This window comes from Ailuropoda melanoleuca, chromosome 16 (assembly GCF_002007445.2).
Source record: "Ailuropoda melanoleuca isolate Jingjing chromosome 16, ASM200744v2, whole genome shotgun sequence".
Classification (NCBI taxonomy): domain Eukaryota; kingdom Metazoa; phylum Chordata; class Mammalia; order Carnivora; family Ursidae; genus Ailuropoda; species Ailuropoda melanoleuca.
The window spans coordinates 6,752,624-6,766,696 of record NC_048233.1 but is presented as its reverse complement, the minus strand read 5'-3'; the positions used below and the strand labels follow the sequence as shown (position 1 = coordinate 6,766,696).

Genomic DNA, 14,073 nt, shown 5'->3' with positions numbered 1-14,073 from the left:
GTGTGGGACAGCCTCACCACCCTGCATGTGTGGTAGGCCCACCACTACCCTAAAACTCCACAGGCTCTGAGCACTGCTCTGCCCTGGGTCAGGCCACTCATCCAGAGGCCTGGAAGCCCCAGGGACAGATTGCTGGGCTGTAGGGGCCAGATGCCAGCATCCCTAGTCTCTTGCTATTTCCCTACAGGAGTAAGTAGGAAGCAGCACCTCGCTAGGAAATGGATGGAATTCCTTCCACATCCCTTCTATGTCAGCCTGTGCTGCTGCTTCTTGGCCAGAGTGCCCTAGAGCCTCAGAGCTCCGCTCACAGCCAGGGCCCAGGGTGGAGGGGATGTCCCCAGGCTCCCCTAAGATGGTACAGACTCTGTAGAGCACATGGCGCTGAGCGAGGATCTTGGTCAGGGTGACTTTGACCCAGCCTCAGTGAGGGACTTGGGATGCGCCCCATCCGTTCCCTCTGTGGGCCTTACCCTGTGGGTGGGACTTAGATGTTAAGCTGGGGCTCTTCCCCAGAGCCCAGATCAGCTCCCTGAGAGAACAGCACACCTCCCTGGGCCCTCGGCCTCAACCTTGCTCAACTCCAGCTCAACTCCAGTGCTCTAACTGCAGGTTGGCTCTCACTGGGCCTCCCCTGACAACCCCTGCCTCATCAATGAGTGTGTCCGCGTGAAGGAAGAGGTCTTTGTGCAACAGAGGAATGTCTCCTGTCCCCAGCTGGACGTCCCTACCTGCCCGACGGGTTTTCAGCTGAGTTGTAAGACCTCAGAGTGTTGTCCCACCTGTCGCTGCGGTAAGGCGTGTGTCCAGGGGCTCCACCTCCAAGCCTCTCTGTCCACTAAGGGCTCCTGAATTCTTTGCCTTTTCAGCAACTCAGGGAAATGGGCAGGATCAAAGTCCTCTTATCCGTTCCTAATGCTTTTGTGGGAGAGCAAATAAGATGAGAGAAACATTACAGTTTCCTGAAGGTCATCACTGTGCTTAGTGGTGGCTTTCTGCCACTGTACCTGCATTTGCTCACGTGAGTTAGTGAGTCCACCAGACTTCTCAATCATTCCCTGTATTGCTTCTGCTGGGAAAAGGTACTCCAGCTTCCCACCCCGACCCTGCCAAAAGACAAACAAAATAGTGACTCTCTCCACTATGTGCTCGGAATTCTTTGGGACTTAAAGTTTCCAGAGTAGAATTTCCTTGTTTAAGCAGCCCAAGTGTCCTCCTACTCACTCCTTAAGTGTGGACCACTTAAAAAGGCTGTCCCCTTGAGGACGTGGGGGAGAAGGATCTTCTCACTGTGGGCTGGGCGGTAGGACAGGCAGCCTGTCCTTTCTGGGCAGGCCTGGGGGCAAAAAGGCCTCTGTGGCTCTGGTACTAGGACCCACAGCGCCTGGGAGAGGGGTGGGGCGAGAGACTGCAAATGTAGGAGAGGGGCCCAGACCAGGAGGAGAAGACCCTGAGAATATCAGCCCTGTACTTTTCTCTCTCCCCCAGAGCCCCTGGAGGCCTGCATGCTCAATGGCACTATCATTGGGGTAAGCCTTCTTCTCCAGCGTGGGTTGTGTGGGAAACATGGGAGGACTGTGAGAAGGGTGGGCAGCTCAGTCATTCTGAAGTGGAAATGAAAGGAAGCAGGGAGCCCTATCCTCCACTTTCCATTGCCTCCAGGCTTCACAGGCATCTTGGTGCCCAAGCTCCCGCCATCTTGCTGACTCTCTACGGCCTTATCTTCCGGCCCCAACTCAGGCTCACGAGCTTCTCTTCTGTGTGCAGAGAAGCAGTCTGATGGCATGACATACATTTCAATCCGCCCCCCTCTCTCACTGCTCAGGCTCCCTTTCTGGCATAAAAGCTCTGACTTACTGTTGCCATCCTTGAGGTGGGAGGGCAGATAGGGAGCGGGTCACTGGACACAGGAGGAGCGCCAGGGCGATGGCTTATCTTGGCTGTGGGCCACCGGGCTCCCTCTCCTAAGGCAGATGGCTGAGGTGAGTGGGAGAGTTAGGGGGTCATTGTGCTGGGAGGCCTGACCCTGATGCCTCTGGTTTCAGCCCGGGAAAAGTCTGATGATCGACGTGTGCACGACATGCCACTGTACCGTCCAGGTGGGGGTCATCTCTGGATTCAAGCTGGAGTGCAGGAAGACCACCTGTGAGGCCTGTCCCCCGGTAAGAGGGTTGTCAGCGACCCAGAGTCCCTGGGTGCCAGGATACTTGGGGGATCCCAGCACTGGGACCTTGCTGGGGTCTGTAAATAAAGCGTTTGTTATTTTCTGATTGTGGGCAGTATTTCACAACTATAATGAAGAGTCTTGTTTTGTAAACTTAAAGAATAAACATAATATTTGCAAGGCTTATGGTACCATATTTACAGTTCTTTATTTTTTTTTACACAACATTTGAAGAAGCATCACTACCCTTCTTTGAAAACATTAAAAATTAATTAGTTAGCAAATATTTATCAGGCACTTATTATGTGTAAAATTCTATACAATATTCCTTGGAACGGCTATACCTCAACCTATACTTTCATTATTGGGCGCTGAGGTGGTTTAAAATCTTGCACCCTGTTTCTGCCGGGTCACAATGACTATGTTTGCTCTGAGGGTGGATTCTGGGAAGTGGAACCATCATTTCTAGTTGGGTAGATAAAGACCGGCATTTCACTGTTTCAATTATGACTCAGTCCCACCTCACAGAGCTGGACTAGCGCTTCTTCCTCAAAGTGCCGTCTGTGTTGGGGGCTCCTGCTTTTCCAAAGACACAGTTGGACAGATGAGCTTCTTGTGAGCCAGAGGCACAGAATAGAGCAATGGCTCTTTCAGACGGTGCAAGTGGAGGGCTTTCTTCCTTGACTGGCCAGGGAGCAGGCAGGCTGTGGGGCGGCGCCTGGGAGGAGTCCTTCACATGAGTAGGAGCAGAGCCAGCCAGAGCGCGAGGGGGCTTCGGGAGCACAGGGATGAGGAACACTTGAGCAGGTCCTTTATATGGAGCATTCCACATCTGTATTCTCGGCACTTGGCACGGAGTCATGCTCAAAGTAGGGGCTTAATAAAATATCTGCGGAGTAAATGGATCTGTAGGAGACACAGCTATTTCTGACAGAATGATTCAAAGAGAACATTCCTGCCTCAATTAGAATGAAGCCAACTAAGTACATGCCTTTAAAAAAATTTTTTTTTTGAATCCCAGTTGCTGCTCTAGGGTTTTGGGTGGTGTATGTGCATGTAACAGCTCCCCTAGAATACATATCGGCTTGAATAGGGAATGAGGCAATGCTGTGTGGAGTTTGTGGCATCTCTTCCTCCTTGGATGTCCACTGAAATGCAATCAGTGCAGCAAGAAATCCCCCCCCCGCCCCCCGCCCAACAGCCTCTCCAGCGAGCGCTTTCTAGAGGGCAAGCTGCTAACTCTCTAACAGCGCCCTCTAGTGGCCAGAAGGTGGCACAACAAGCTCCTCCGCATCCATAGAAATCCAGCTTCGGAATCAATCCAGTCTAGACATAGGTTTCAGTATTTTTAAATCCATGGCCTTTTCTTCTTTCTTTTCTTTTCTTTCTTTCTTTCTTTCTTTCTTTCTTTCTTTCTTTCTTTCTTTCTTTCTTTCTTTCTTCCTTCCTTCCTTCCTTCCTTCCTTCCTTTCTTTCTTTCTTTCCTTTCTCTCTTCCTCCTTTCCTCCAAAATTCTGACATCCCCCATAGTACTGTCCCCGCTTGCTTCCTCCCTCTTGAGAACTGCTGCGTTCATCCTCCTCCTACGTATCTCTCTACTTTTGCTGAAAACTGACTCGGTTGTCCCCATTCTAGCTCCCCGTCCTTAACTGGTCTTGCCACGCTCCTCTGCTGTGAAGGTCAGAGAGGTCTCCTGCAAATGAGGAGCTGTGGTGAATTAAGTTTAGGTTCGAACCGCCTACATCAGACCAAAGTGTTAGCGTCACCACGTTGAGTCTTTCATTTCCTCCGAGGGAGACCGTGCTTATATCTAAAAGGAGACCTGTAGAAGGTGGTTTGTGATGGTGGGTGGTAGACATGAAGCTTGACCGGTGAACTCTCAAGTAAAGCATGAGGAAGAGAGGTCCCCTGACATGGAACGTCGAGAAGACACCTGGTGGAACGTGACCATGAACTGACTTTGAGCAGGGCATTGAATACAGGGGACCTTCCAGGAAGGGGAATGGGGACCAGACTGTCAGAAGTAAGAGTTAAAGGAGGACAGCAGTGGGAGGCAAGACTGGAAGGCTTTGAGCCGCCAATGCAATTTACGGAAAGGGCTATGCGACACAGGCAGGGCAGTGTTGACTGGACAGGGGCAGGACTGACTGGCTGCTCAGACCTACACAAGTGAGCTCTGGCTCCTGGGAACTTGGACGCCGGCAGAGGAAGTGGCTGCTCCTGACTGGATGTTCGGGGGGAAGCCCATTCAGCAGCGTCGCCCTCTGTGTGCGCGTATGTGCGTGTGCGCATGCATATGTTGGCCTACGGAGCGCATAGAGCGGCCAGGAGTGTCAGGGAAGCCCCGCAGGGCTCACGCAAGCCCTGTTGCTTGGTGCAGCTGCATTCTGGCCTTCTAGGGCAGGGGACCAGCAGAGGGAATGTTCTCTTTGTTTACTCCTGTAAGTGGGTCCTGGCATGCTCCTCCTCCTTCCTCCCTTGTTCCCAACTCCAAAATCATTGCCTCTCTCCTATTACCTTCCACCCTCTCATCCTTTTCTGCCTGCTCTTTCTCCTTCCATAATACCCTCTGCCTTTCCCTATTCTTGGCTTAATTGTGCCCTCTGCCTCTCTGGTGTGCGGGTTTGTTTCCACCGCCCTGTCCCTTCACTTAGCGGCCCCCTCCTCCCTTTGTCCCCTGCCTACTCACTTTTCCTGTAAAGATTTTGTCCATTTTCCTCTCCTTGGGCCTGCTGAGCGGAAGCTGTTTGCATCTCTTCTCCTAACACACCCTGAAAAGAAAAACACCCAAATCCACACTCCCACAAAATCCTGCCTAATTTAAATGCTGTTTAATATCCTCCTTCTGACTGTAACCACCCACACTCACTCATACTCTTTATTCCATCCCTTTCTTCCTGTCCCCTTTACCTCAGTCCTACAACTTCCAGGAATTGTACATTTTTGAAAACACAGTTTAAAGCTCACCAGTGAAAGACAACCTGATGCCTCGAATTCCAGCGGTGTCTTTCCCAGTATGGAGCATGTGGCCTGCACTGAGGAGTCCTGATTCTGTGCTGACTCTGTACTCACTGGCTTTCTGCACAGCCTACTCTCTGATGGCACACTGAGTTCAGAAGCTTGGTTTATGAGTAGCAAATTGTTTAAATTCATTCTGTGCTAGCTTACGGACTCCTAACCTTGCCTGCTGATTAGAAGCATTTAGCCCCTGTGCAATGAACAAGGGAGCAATGCAGAGAGGCCTACATTTTCTGTTTGAGGACTCCAAACTGACTGGCTAGAGCTTCATGCTAGGAAAACCTCAGGACCTGAATGAATGAATCTCTAAGTGGCTATTACTAAATGTGGCAAAACGAGGGAAAGAATGACATTACAGTTGGCTTCTCATGTAATTCAATTTATTCCTTAAAAATGTTGTGAGATTATGTCCCCCCCACTTTTTTTGGAGTGTTGGGTAGCATTAAAAGAGCTTTAATTTTGATGCAGTGATGAAGCAGCTAGTGGTAGCTTTTTGTTTTTTATTAACATTGTTGAAAGTACTCTTACTTTGAAGATAAAGAGTTGGTTGCCCTATGTTGTCTCCCAAATTTGGGGGCATTTTTGCAAGACAGTGAAATCCTATTGTCTGGAAGCTACTGCTTTTTCCAGCTCAGATATAAATGAAGGACTGTCACTTACAGCCACTGTCAAGGAGTTCCAAGCTCAGCTCATCTCAGTGAGTGTAGGAGGCCTACTTAGAGCCAGGTGCTGGGATACAATGACAAACCATAGACTTAGTTTGGAATTTACATGCCTCTTCGGGAGAACAAATGAAAATTTCAGATTGTGTTAAGTGTTATGAAGAGTGTGTGTGTGTGTGTATGTGTGTGTGTGTTGTATCTTGCAAGACATCTCTGAGTAATGATATTTGAAAGATTACTGAAAGATGAGAAAGAGCTGGTTATACAAAGCATGGGGAGGGGCATTCCAGGTAGAGGGATAACATACACAAAGATTCTCAGGTGAGGAAGTTGGTATGTTCATGGTCCTAGAAGATGCAAAGGGGTAGATCATCAAAAGCAAGGGGATAGTAAGAAGATAAAGTCAGAAAATTAGGAAGGAACCATACAGGGCCTTGTAGAACATGCTAAGAAGATTGGATATTATTATTTTATTCTGAATGCAATGGGAAGCCATAGAAATCTAATTTTTAAAATTTTTGTAAAATTATTTTTTAAAATCAGGATAGTTTACCTATAATAAAACGCACAGATATTAAGTATATAGTTTAATGAGATTTGATAAACACACAGGTCTGTGTAACCACTAAAATAGTAACATGAAGAAATGCAGCTAAAAGGCCAATAGGGAAGAGAAAATAAAATTCTAAACAAACAACTTGATTAAACCAAAAGAATATAGAAAAGCATTTATAATAGAACAGATAACAGAGAAGACAACAAATAAAATGAATAGCAAAATGGGAGATTTAAACCCAACCATATCAATAATTATATTAAATGTAAATGGGCAAAACAAAATCCCAGTAAAAAATGGAGATTGTCAGGCTTGGATAAAAAAAAAAAAACAAGACCCAATTAGTATGCTGTTTACAAGAGATATGATCTCAATTTTATTTTTTAAGTAAGCACGACGCCTAACATGTGGCTTGAACTCATGACTCCTAGATCAGGAGTTTCACACTCCATCAACTGTGCCAGCCAGGTGCCTCAGGATTTGTTTTCAATTTAAAGAGATGGAGAGATTGAAAATAAAAGAATGAAAAAAGATACACCAGTCAATGCTAAGAATAAGAAAGCTGAGATGGCTGTATTAATACCAAACAAAATAGACCGTAAGATGAAGAATGTTACCAAAAATAAAGTTATTTCATAATTATAAAAGAGTAGATTCATCATAAAGACACAAGAATCCTTAAATGTGTATGCATCTGGTGGCAGAATTTCTGATATATGAAGCACAAATCAACAGAATTAGAAATAGGCTTATTCACAACCTTATTTCATAATTCTAATGTTTTTTTTCTCAGTAATTGACAGAACAAGTAGGAAAAAAAAACAGTAAAGATGTAGATTTGGAAAACTGTATCTACCAACTTGACCTAATTGAAAATAATAGACTACTATACTCCCAAAATGCAGAGCACACATTCTTCTCAAATGCACATGAATTTTTCACCTATCTGGACCCAATTCTGGGCCATTAAAAGGTTAATATATGTCAAAATTTTGAAATCCTTTAGAGTACATTCTCTGACCACAGTTAGTTTGAAATTAGTAAGACGAAGGTATTTAGAAACACGCCCCACCATTTGGAAATTAAATAAAATGCATTAAAATAATCCATGAATCAAAGAAGAAACCACAAGTGAAGATAGAAAATATTTTACCAGGGGCGCCTGGGTGGCACAGCAGTTAAGCGTCTGCCTTCGGCTCAGGGCGTGATCCCGGCGTTATGGGATCGAGCCCCACATCAGGCTCCTCTGCTATGAGCCTGCTTCTTCCTCTCCCACTCCCCTGCTTGTGTTCCCTCTCTCGCTGGCTGTCTCTATCTCTGTCGAATAAATAAATAAAATATTAAAAAAAAATATTTTACCAGAGATAATAGCAGTTACTCCAGAGATTACAATATGCATCCTTGACTTATCGTAGTCTACCTTGGTTTGATAATATAGACTTCATGTATGATGTATTTTCCCCCCATACTTTGTGTTATTGTTGTCACATAGCTTAGTTATACATGAGAAGCAAATCCACAAGATGTTATTTTTGCCATCCAGTACCTTTCAACAATTGTTTAAAATATTTTGTCAAGAATTTATAATCATTGTCTATAGGGGGTCAGTCCAATATAAGCTACTCTGCATTACTAGAACAAGAACTCCATGGATGGTTTTTAAGCAGGCGAGTGGCATGACTAGACTTATAAGAAAGTCATTCTAGCAGATGTGTGGAGACCTACAGTACAGGGGCAAGAATGGAGGTAGAAAGACAAATTAAGACTATTACCAGAGTCTAGTGGTATCTGATGATTGGTTGGACCAGGTGATGTCAGAGGACATTGGTCATGACAAACAGAGGATGAATTACAGAGGCATTTTTGGCAAGATTTGGTGATGGGGGTGGGAAAATGAGAAAAAGAAAGAAGTCAAGGATGACTCCCAGATTTCTGGTTTTGAACAACTGGCTAATGAAGCCATTTACCAAGGTAAGGTAGGATGGGAGAAGGATGAAATTTGGGACAAAAATCAAGTTACATTTTGTATATAAGTCTTGAGAAGATAAGAAGATAAACAGTTGTCAGGCAAACAATTGAATTTGTAAGTCTGGAGCTCAAGGGAGAGGTCTAATTAATAGGTCTGGCTGCTAGAACATGAGCAAGATGTATGTATGTGGTGGCAAGGAATGCCATCTAGGGGACTGAGAACTGACAAAGGTTAGCCAAGAGTTGAATGTTAACTTTCTGAACTCTGGGTGCAAGTGCTGGATGGGAGAGATCAGAGGCTAGAAAAGTAAGCTTACCTATGATGGGGGTGTTCTGGGGGGTTAACCAAGGCTGATTTTTCCCCTGGATACAGGGTTACAAGGAAGAGAAGAACCAAGGTGAATGCTGTGGGAAATGTCTGCCTACAGCTTGCACCATTCAGCTAAGAGGAGGACAGATCATGACACTGAAGGTGGGAGCAAGTTAAACTCATGTCGCCATTTGGTTTCCTATTTTGGCATCTCTTCTTCATGAAAGAGGGACTACGTTTGGGTCAATATTAGCTTTCCACCTATTTCTGATTTTATAGAGAAAAGATGGATGGCCTATAGAAGGTACAGAATTTTCTCTTTGATTTACTAATTTTTTTACTCTTCTTGACCAGAGCATAGTTGGTGTAAGGCCCATGATTGGGAGTTGGTTGATCTTTAAGATTTCTTCCAGCCTCAATTGTCTATAAGCCTGAACAGGCAATCAGGGTGACACTAAGTCTGATCTATGAGAGTGAAAATTAGTTGTTAGGGCTGGGTGGCGTCTCCCTGGTTCAACTCTGGTTCAGTTATTGATTTACTGGTTTACCCTCACTACGTCTTAATTTTTTAAGCTTCTAGGTGGTAAAAAGGGTTTGGGGGATTCTCTGCATTTATGCAGCCCTATTCACAGTAAATAAGCTGGGACTCCACTTCTATTGTGTGTTCTGGGTGTGGAGACGGTAGATACTGTCTCAGTCTTGTTCTGTAGTCCTCCAAATTGTTTCAACAACTTCAAGGAGTCAAGGTCATGGTTTGAAGTATCTTTGCAACCCACTGTCTTCAGATTTGCTCTACCCATTTGCCCTCTTTGTTTTCAGCGTGATGAGATGCTGCAGGATGGCTGTGATAGTCACTTCTGCAAGGTCAATGAGAGAGGAGAGTACATCTGGGAGAAGAGGGTCACGGGCTGTCCGCCCTTCGATGAACACAAGTGTCTGGCCGAGGGAGTGAGTAGTTGGAGCTCAGTCCCTACTTTGCTCTTGATCGCTCCATCTTTGACTCTAAGAACAGAGTCCTCTGAATGGCATGCAGTCTTCTCTGACATGATGTGCCAGTGTCCAAGGGAGACCCCTGACCTAGTTTAAAACCTATGAGGTTTCAAAATCAAAGCCTGTTGGAGAGACAAAGCTCTCTGCACTATATGGTGCTTTCAATAGATACCTTTCCCTTGGGGGGAGACTGAATCTGTGATCCTTGAATGGGAGGGTGAGAGATCAAATGATTTCTAGTCTTTCCTGAGAATGATGGTCCTGGTGACGCAACTGGGGGACAATCCAGAATAATCAGAATTGTTCCAGCCTGGCCAGGTAGGGTGGTCAGCCTGCTCTCAGTTGTGATGGCAATGCACAGTTTATGTCTGGGGACTGAAGCTTGGGACTGTGAGTCCAGAGCCAGGAATTGGCCTGGAGTGACCTGGAAGCTGTCCGCTATGTCCTAGTTGTGCCTAATCTGGGACTTTGCTGTTTTCTTAGGGGAGAGTCATGAAAATTCCAGGCACCTGCTGTGACACATGTAAGTATATCACCAATAGCTTGTCCCTTGAAATCTGCCAGACCACGTCCAGGGACTGTTTTCTTTGGAGGGAGCTTGTTCTGGATAGATAGTTCTTAACCATTGGCCAGTCACTAGGCTCAGTTCTGCAGGGAACTGCCACCCTCCCTCAACGTTCTTAGACTCCCCCCTCCTCAAATCGCCACTCAAATCCCTGTGAAGCAGTCTCTTTCCTTTTCCCCAAACTCCTAACTATTTCTATCCTCCTACCTGCCTTTCCCCTCCTAGAGGCAGGGAGGCTCATAGTCCCCTCCTGAGACAGTGTTTTCTTTTTCCAATCAGAGCTCCTTGAAGAAAGGCATCCTTGACCCATAATCTTGACAGAGCAGACACTCATGACACGTGTATTCTTTGAGGGTTAGAGAGCCATCTCCCAGAGAGAGAGAAGCCAGTCAGCTCCCCCCACCCCCCGCCACGGTGGGATGTGAGGGCTGCAGATGCAGAGACCACAGTCTTCTCAAGGGCTCATAAGACTGGTCTGCATTGATTAACCTCCCCTTCTTCACTCTCAGCCCCTCATGGCCTTGCAGTTTTGTTCTGCCAGTGGGTCCTTGTAGCTAACAGCAGCAGCTGTGGGGCCAGAGTCTACAAGGCTTCCCATCAGACAGCAATCTCACCACACATTCCTGTGTTCACCAGTAACTTTCCGAATCTTGATGTTAGTGCTGTAGTCTCTGAGTACAGACGCACTTGCCTGGGCTAATCATTTTTTGTTTTTGGTTTAGTGCTTTGTGCTTTTTGTTTTATTTGGGCTTCATGGGCCCATGTTCGGTATTGGGTAAAGAAAGGAAGAGTGAAAGCATGAATACCTTCAGTGTTCCATCATTCGTTCTCCTCCTGATGGCTCACTCTGGCAGTCCCTGCAGTTGCTGTAAGCAGGTTGCAGATCGAGGAAACATGCTCCAAAAGCTACTCTTTCTGTGATTCCTGTCTGCATACATTTCAGAATGTTGAAGTCTGGAAACCATCAGGGAGAATGAATTCTCTCTGGGCACACTTTGCACATGGAATTTGGTCAAGATGCTGTTGTCTTCAAAACTAGGCAGGGGGGCAGCAAGGGGCCTGTGTTGGTCAGTACTTTCAGGAGGTGGAGACCCTTCATAAGGAGAGGAAGCCAGACTCAGGGATTTAAAGCTACAGCAAAAGAATATAGCATGTTGGCCTACATATGTTTTCCTTATTCATTATTTTAATGTGGTTGGCAGGCTTTCACTGTAAAATGAAGTTATTTGGAAGTTGAGAGGCAGGCTAATGTGTAGTTAGGGTTGACTTAGTTTGGGAGCCATTCAAGAATGGAAGAGTCCCAGTGTTCAGATGGGGAATGGCGAGCTGGCATTAAATCTTAGAATTATCGGTGGGCCGAGTAGAGGTTCAGATCTGAATGCCACTAGTCCTCACCATGCCAGAGACCAGAGATAGGTATTCCCAAAGGGAGGACTCCATAAGGGGTCCTAGGGATCCTCTTAGCCCCTTGTGTGGTCATAACATTTGCCTTTCTTTTTTTCCAAAGGCGAAGATTGATAGATATTAGTTATGGTTATTGGCTACTTCATTGCCCATTAGCTTCCGGATATAGTCATAAGCATAAGAAGATTGCTCCAGTCATTATGGTTTTTAGAGTCTACAATTACATAAAAGCAAGTCTCATCCATCTACATCACCAATGCACAGTGGATCTAGGCTCCTCCTGCCATTAAAATTGTACCATTAAGTGAGTTAAACCCAGCCATAACTCTATCTCTGGATTGGAGGGCCAGGAGACTCTGAGGTGAACCAGGAGAACTTAACTTCCCTCCTTGCAGCTAGCTTTGGTGTTGTGGTTACTGTGAAACTGACCTTTCCCAGTGAAGTGAGGGAAATGGGCCAGAGAGCATTCTATAGAATCTCATCCAGGCCCCAGGTGCCATCACTCACCCGTCCTGTAGGTGAGGAGCTGGAATGCAAGGATATCACTGCCAGGCTGCGGTATATCAAGGTGGGAGACTGTAAGTCTGAAGAGGAAGTGAACATTCATTACTGTGAGGTAAGGGGGCCCTGGCTTCAGTGAGGCCTGGGTGGGGAAGGGTGGAATTATGGTTCCTGATCAAGCATGCATAGAAATTGCAGGAGCTGGATTTGGGTGTAATAGGACCATAAAGATGGTGGGCACGTCAGACTTTCCTGAGATCTACCCTTGCAAATTGCCCAGCAGGATCCTGCAGCGTTGCAAACCGCCCCCCCCCCGCCTCTGTTCTGTCACAGGGTAAATGTGTCAGCAAAGCCTTGTACTCCATCGACACGGAGGATGTGCCAGACCAGTGTTCCTGTTGCTCGCCCACTCGGACGGAGCCCATGCAGGTGCCCCTGCGCTGCACCAACGGCTCCCTTGTCTACCACGAGATCCTCAACGCCATGCAGTGCAGGTGCTCCCCCAGGAAGTGCAGCAAGTGAGGCCGCTGCCCTGGGCACCTGCTGTCGCCTGCCTCACCGACAATGGGACCAGCCAGAGTGCTGCTGCTCGGTCCTCCTTGTGCTCCGATCTTGTGCCCTCCTGAGCCCACAATAAAGGCCAATCTCTCACCTTACAGAAGGCTGATGGTTCACTGTGTCTTCTAGGCTGAGATGACAGGGGTAGGCTGGGCCCGAGTTCCGAACCTGGTTCTGGGGGAGAAAGCACAGGCTCCATCCGGCCCCACGCATGGCCAACCTCTTGGGAAAAGTGGTGTCTGCCTCCATGGGGTGGGGAGAGGATGGTGGGGAGAGGATTATTGGGGACAGGGTTTCTCAGAATCCAGCCCAAATCCCCAAAGGGATTTGCTCAGGAACACTGGGTCCTCCAAGCTATGGATCCAAGGGCTTCTGAACAGAGCAGAGGGGTGGGCCCTGGAGCCAGGCTTCTGCCAAGACAGACATGGTTATTGCCAGTGTGGCTGACCTTGGGATGAAGGAGCTTGAGCAGATGTGCAAGGGTTTTTCTGAGCCCTGGGCTCCCTAAGTTCCCGTGTATCCTCGGTGGCCCCTGTAGGAGGGAGAGGTGCTGAGGACTGAGGGGACTGGAAATGGGGTGCTGGCAGGTGCAGGAACAGGGGCGCATCCAGCAGAGGCTCGGCCCTGGGGGATGAACCCCAGACTTGCGGACAGGCCTGAGTTCTACACGTGGCCCTTGTTCTACTGTGTGGCCCCAAAGAAGACCATTAGTGGTTCTCAGATTTAGTTTCCTCATCTGGAGAATAGGAATGTTAGTCTCACTCATGGGGTTGAGAGGGTAAAATACAGCTGAAAGTCTGGGGGTAACTGTAAATTGCTCTTTAATAACATAAGAAGTGACAAGAATAAAAATGAGGGAAATCAAGGCTCAAGGTGGGGGAATAAGTGTCTCTTGTCTGTGGCAGAACATTAGGGATTGACTTTATCCTGAGGGGGTGAAAGAGCTGAGTTTCTTTTGGGCTGTATGCCGGATGGCCAGGCCCTACCTGCTCCAGACATCTTTTAGTGGAAGGGTAGAGATAACAACACCAAACTTCACCCAGTCCCCAAATCACTAACCAGTAATGTCACTCTCAAGAAGAGATTGTCGTTCCTTAAAATTTATGTGAAGAGTTTACATGTATATGCTGGCAAGACGGTGAAGACTCTAGCTGCGGAGAGAATACCCATGAGAATAAAGGGAATGCCCTGGGTTTATGACAGGAATTTGGTGGAGAATTGATTTTCATTCCAGATCCTTTTAACACAGGAGAGACTCTACTCAATAAGTGCTGATGGTGGAGCGGGAAAGGATTTAGACATCATCCAATCCACTGCCCGGCCCCCCACCCCCACCACGCCCCTTTACAGGGAATAAAAGCAGCTCAGAGTACTTGAGTG

The 14,073-nt window shown here is 47.0% G+C and overlaps 1 protein-coding gene across 1 annotated transcript in view; it reads left to right on the top strand.

The window, feature by feature from the left end:
* Window positions 1-12,797, top strand: part of VWF (von Willebrand factor) — a 138,439-nt gene extending 125,642 nt beyond the window's left edge. The window contains exons 41-48 of the mRNA XM_034645977.1: window positions 610-790; window positions 1,486-1,526; window positions 2,043-2,159; window positions 8,739-8,837; window positions 9,495-9,623; window positions 10,149-10,188; window positions 12,153-12,250; window positions 12,469-12,797. Coding sequence (XP_034501868.1) covers window positions 610-790; window positions 1,486-1,526; window positions 2,043-2,159; window positions 8,739-8,837; window positions 9,495-9,623; window positions 10,149-10,188; window positions 12,153-12,250; window positions 12,469-12,657 — 894 coding nt within the window. The 3' untranslated portion in view covers window positions 12,658-12,797. The remainder of the gene's footprint in view (window positions 1-609; window positions 791-1,485; window positions 1,527-2,042; window positions 2,160-8,738; window positions 8,838-9,494; window positions 9,624-10,148; window positions 10,189-12,152; window positions 12,251-12,468) is intronic.
* Window positions 12,798-14,073: the final 1,276 nt, after the last annotated feature.